This window comes from Lepidothrix coronata, unplaced genomic scaffold (assembly GCF_001604755.1).
Source record: "Lepidothrix coronata isolate B3197 unplaced genomic scaffold, Lepidothrix_coronata-1.0 Scaffold1384, whole genome shotgun sequence".
Lineage (NCBI taxonomy): Eukaryota > Metazoa > Chordata > Aves > Passeriformes > Pipridae > Lepidothrix > Lepidothrix coronata.
In genome coordinates, this window is record NW_016691564.1 from 1 (window position 1) to 4639 (window position 4639).

Here is a 4639-nt window from a genome sequence, read left to right on the forward strand (position 1 = left end):
GGCTTGGAGCAACCTGGGCTAGTGGAAGGTGTCCCTGCCCACAGCAGGGGAGTGGAACTGGATGATCTTTGAGGTCCCTTCCAACCCAAACCATTCTGTGATTCTGCGATTGATTTCTTGTAGAACAACCCTGGTCGTCCGCCCCCGACACTGAGGGAGATGATCCAGATGGCTGCAGAGATTGCAGATGGCATGGCCTACCTGAATGCCAAGAAGTTTGTTCACAGGGATCTGGCAGCTCGGAACTGTATGGTCGCAGAGGACTTCACTGTGAAAATCGGAGGTGGATAGTGCAGGATTATAGATGATGTCTAAGGTCCCTTCCAACCCAGGCCATTTTGTGATTCTGTGATCACCAGATGATTCTGTGCATCACATTTGCTGAGAAGGCAAATGGATGAAGTCCAAAACCAATGTGGCAAACTTGGGTGATTCTCACTGGCCACCTTTGCAGCACTTTCTTCTCCTTGACAGAATTGAATGGATTTCAGTGAGAAAAACATCTTCTGCAGAACCAGAGCAGCTTTTCTCTGGGTGGTGAGGCCCTGGCACAGCTTTCCCAGTGAAGCTGTGGCTGCCCCACCCCTGGAAGTGTCCAAGGCTAGGTTGGATGGGGCTTGGGATAGCGGATGGTGTCCCTGCCCATGGCAGAGGGTGAGACTGGATGAGCTTTAAGGTCCCTTCCGACCCAAACCATTCCATGATTCTATGACATGAACCAGCCTGTTTCACTAGAAGGGAAATTAAACCAGTCTGACCCTTAAATCATGATTGCAGATTCAAGAGAAGGAAGTACAAATCGTTATTCCCAAACCTCTATCCAAAAGCTGCCTGAATTTATCTCACTGGTCTTTGCTTCCATGAGAATTATGACAAAGAAAGTGTTTGGTACAACAAACACAGTGTTGATAATCCCATCATTAGGTCAAGTGACTTTTAAAAGTCATTTGTCTTCCACAAGAAAGGTTTTTAACCCAAACCCTTGTGGAAATAAATAAACATAACATTTAAAAATAACCAAAACCCCCACAGTGTGGTGGTTTTTCAGAGCTCTCTGGAGGTAAAGCTAAGGCAGTGGGATTTCAGGCAAAGGGAGCTCTTTTTTCCCTTGCAGAGGACAAATAATATAATATTTAGAATAGAAACTGTCACTGAAAAATTTAACTCTGGAGTCTCTGTAGAAAAAATACAGGGAAGGGGAAATATTTTGAACATTAATCACAAGGTGCCAGATGACTGTAGGCAGGGCCGTGGGGGGAGTGTCACTGGGTGTGCGAGAACAGGGAAGGAAACATCCATCTGGAGGTGAGTAAAGCAGGATGGACGGAGCTATTTAACACATCCCAATTGCTTTTCCCAGACTTTGGGATGACCAGAGACATTTATGAGACGGATTATTACCGCAAGGGAGGCAAAGGGCTGCTACCTGTGCGCTGGATGGCCCCCGAGTCACTGAAGGATGGGGTTTTCACCACCTATTCTGACGTGTGGTAAGTTGTGTGCTGCAATCCCAGATGGATTCCAGCTCAGGAGCTCACTCTTTTTAACACACATAGTTTAAACTGACTTGTTCAGAGCACAGACAAAACAAAGCTGTTGTTTTGAAACCCTCTTGTTAAAAATATAGCGCTTTTGAAGTTTGTGTTCTCCAAAATAACTGTCGCTTGGAGAGCTCCGGGATGTTCTGTTCTCACCAGGAGTCTTCTTTCTTTCTCAGGTCATTTGGTGTGGTCCTTTGGGAAATAAGCAGTTTGGCAGAGCAGCCGTACCAGGGACTCTCCAACGAACAGGTGCTAAAGTTTGTCATGGATGGAGGATACCTGGATCAGCCAGACAACTGCCCGGAGAGGCTGTAAGTGCTGAACCAGGGACAGTCAGCCAGGCTGCACTCCTGGGCCAAAGTGTGGCCAACAGAGGTGGCCCCACCTGTGGCACCTCTTAACCCCTCCTTGACTGGGGAGGAGCAAAATAGACTTTAGGGGAGGCACCGCCCACAGAAATTCCACTGACAGAGATTACACAGGGTGGTGAGGCCCTGGCACAGGTTGCCCAGAGAAGCTGTGGCTGCCCCATCCCTGGAAGTGTCCAAACCCAGGTTGGACAGGGCTCAGAACAACCTGGTCCGGTGGAAGGTGTCCCAGCCCATGGCAGGGGGGTGGAATGAGATGGTCTTTAAGGTCCTTTCCAACCCAAACCATTCTAGGATTCCATGATTCTGTGACGTGAGCCAGTGTGTTTCAATGGCAGGGAAATTAAAATAGCCAAGGCCTTGCATCGTGAGTGCAGATGCAAGAGAACGAAGTACAAAGCAGAGGAAAAACTTAAAATACAGATAAGCACTGGGTCAATGGCCCAAAGAAAATGTTCTTCCTCCACTCCATGCCGGTGGATGGCAGTTGACTCATGTCACGTGGCAGTGGTGGCCACCACCTTCATTCAGGTGGCTACAGAGGCCAGAGAGGAGCTTCTCCTTTCTCCAAGGTCTGATGAGGTTTTCTGTAATTCTCTCCATAAATAGTGTGGAGAATTACAGCTTTTTGCCACTGATTTTCACAAATGCGTTTTGTGGCTAATGAGGAGGAGAAGCAGGGGAATGCTGTGCTGAGCCATGAGCTATTTATCCTGCCTGAAGCCATTTCATTTCTCATTGCCCCATTGAAGGGATGAGGCCAGGCTGCCTGCAAGGTCAGGGAGAAGAGATCACTGAGGGAGGCAGTGAGAAACACCTCAAAGAGGTTACAGACTGCAGCCAGACATTCCCTGTGTCGAGGTCAAGGGTTGTTCTTTGCAGCTGCTCATGATCTTTGCTGTCTGGAGGTTCCTGCATCCCAGGTCTGCCGGCACGGCCCAGGAGCTCCCTGAATGGCTGCTCTCAGAGTAATTAAAAAAATCCCCTTAATGAGCATTTAACCTGAGCTGGGGCATTTGGAAAGAAGGGTGTGTCAAAAATAGTGTGGCAGCAGGACCAGGGCAGTGGTCGTCCCTCTGTGCTGAGCACTGGGGAGGCCACACCTCGAGTGCTGTGTGCAGTTCTGGGCCCCTCACCCTAAGAAAGACATAGAGGGGCTGGAGTGAGTCCAGGGAAGGGAATGGAGCTGGAGAAGGGGCTGGAGCACCAGGAGCAGCTGAGGGAGCTGGGGGGGCTCAGCCTGGAGAAAAGGAGGCTCGGGGAGGACCTTCTGGCTCTGCAAGGCCCCGACAGGAGGGGTGAGCCGGCGGGGGTGGTGGTAGTTGGGCAAGAGGAAATGGCCTCAAGCTATGCCAGGGGAGGGGCAGGTTGGACATCAGGAATGATTTCCTCATGGCAAGGGTGGTCAGGCATTGGAAGGGACTTCCCAGGGAGGTAGTGGAGTCCCCATTCCTGGAGGTGTCCAGAGAAGGACTGGATGTGGCACTAAGTGCTCTCAGCTGGGTGACAAGGTGGGCATTGGGTACAGGTTGGACTTGATGATCTCAGAGGCCTTTTCCAACCTAAACGATCCTGGGATTCTGTGTAAGGAGTCACACTGGAGCAGTGGTGAGGGGAAGGAGCCTTGGCTGGAAATGGGAGTACAGATGGTAACTCGCTGGTTCTGGTAACCTCTTCCCACATCTGCTTCTGGCCAAAACAGCACTTCCAGAGTCATAAAATAAACATGTTTTGCGAGTATCCCTATGAAAAAAGCCTACTGTGCTGGACATCTGTCTCATGTCCAGTTACAAACTCCAGTTTGAAATTCTATTTGTATTTGTAAGTTCTTTCTCCATGGTGTCTGATAACATGTGACCTCTTGCTGCAGCCTTTCTTTTGGGTGGGATATTTACAGCACGTCTGTCCTCTGCCCAGCCTCTTATTTTCCTTGAAATTTTAGGAGCTTTGTTGTCTTTCAGGCTGAGTTAAAATTAAAATAGAATTAATTAAAAAGCTATGAACTGGCTGTAAGGGCATGCACGCACACACACACAGAGTCTGTGAACCACAGCCCTGTTTCCTTCAGAAGCCGAGTTAAGAACAATTGAAGGAATTGGAAGGAATTTTTGATCTAGACAGAAATAGAGAAAAAGGACTGTCAGGATCTACAGGCAGTGTGGAGGCTGGAAAGAAAACAAACAGCTCGGGGTGTCAGAGGGTGGGTGGTCTGCCACGGATACCAGCCTTGGTTGGTACATGGAATTGTCGCTTCCTACCCCTGACTCTGGTTCTCCTGCTCCAGGCACAACCTGATGCAGATGTGCTGGCAGTACAACCCGAAAATGCGGCCCACCTTCATCGAGATCATCGAGATGCTGAAGGAGGACTTGCACCCCAGCTTCCACGAGGTCTCCTTCTTCTACAGCGAGGAAAACAAACCTCTGGAGACGGAGGAGTACGAGATGGACTTTGAGAACATGGAGAGCATTCCCCTTGACCCCTCCTCGTACTCCCAGAGGGACAAAGCGCTGGGGAGGGACAATGGACCCTCCATGGCCCTCAAGGGGAACTATGAGGAGCACATACCTTACACTCACATGAACGGTGGCAAGAAAAACGGGCGGATTCTCTCTATGCCCAGGTCAAGTCCTTCCTAACACTTCCTGTTGGGCCCCAGGGTTCTGTCTGCTTTTCCCCCCCCTCCACAAATCTCAGGACTCTTGTTATTGCTGCCACAGTGTATGACAC

At 49.8% G+C, this 4639-nt stretch overlaps 1 protein-coding gene across 1 annotated transcript; it reads left to right on the plus strand.

The window, feature by feature from the left end:
* Positions 1-123: 123 nt before the first annotated feature.
* Positions 124-4639, plus strand: LOC108510566 (insulin receptor-like; the record flags this gene model as incomplete). The annotated part of the gene is made up of 4 exons (XM_017840242.1): positions 124-283; positions 1361-1490; positions 1718-1852; positions 4194-4639. Coding segments are annotated over 4 exons (780 nt in total), but the record flags the coding sequence as incomplete, so codon positions are not given.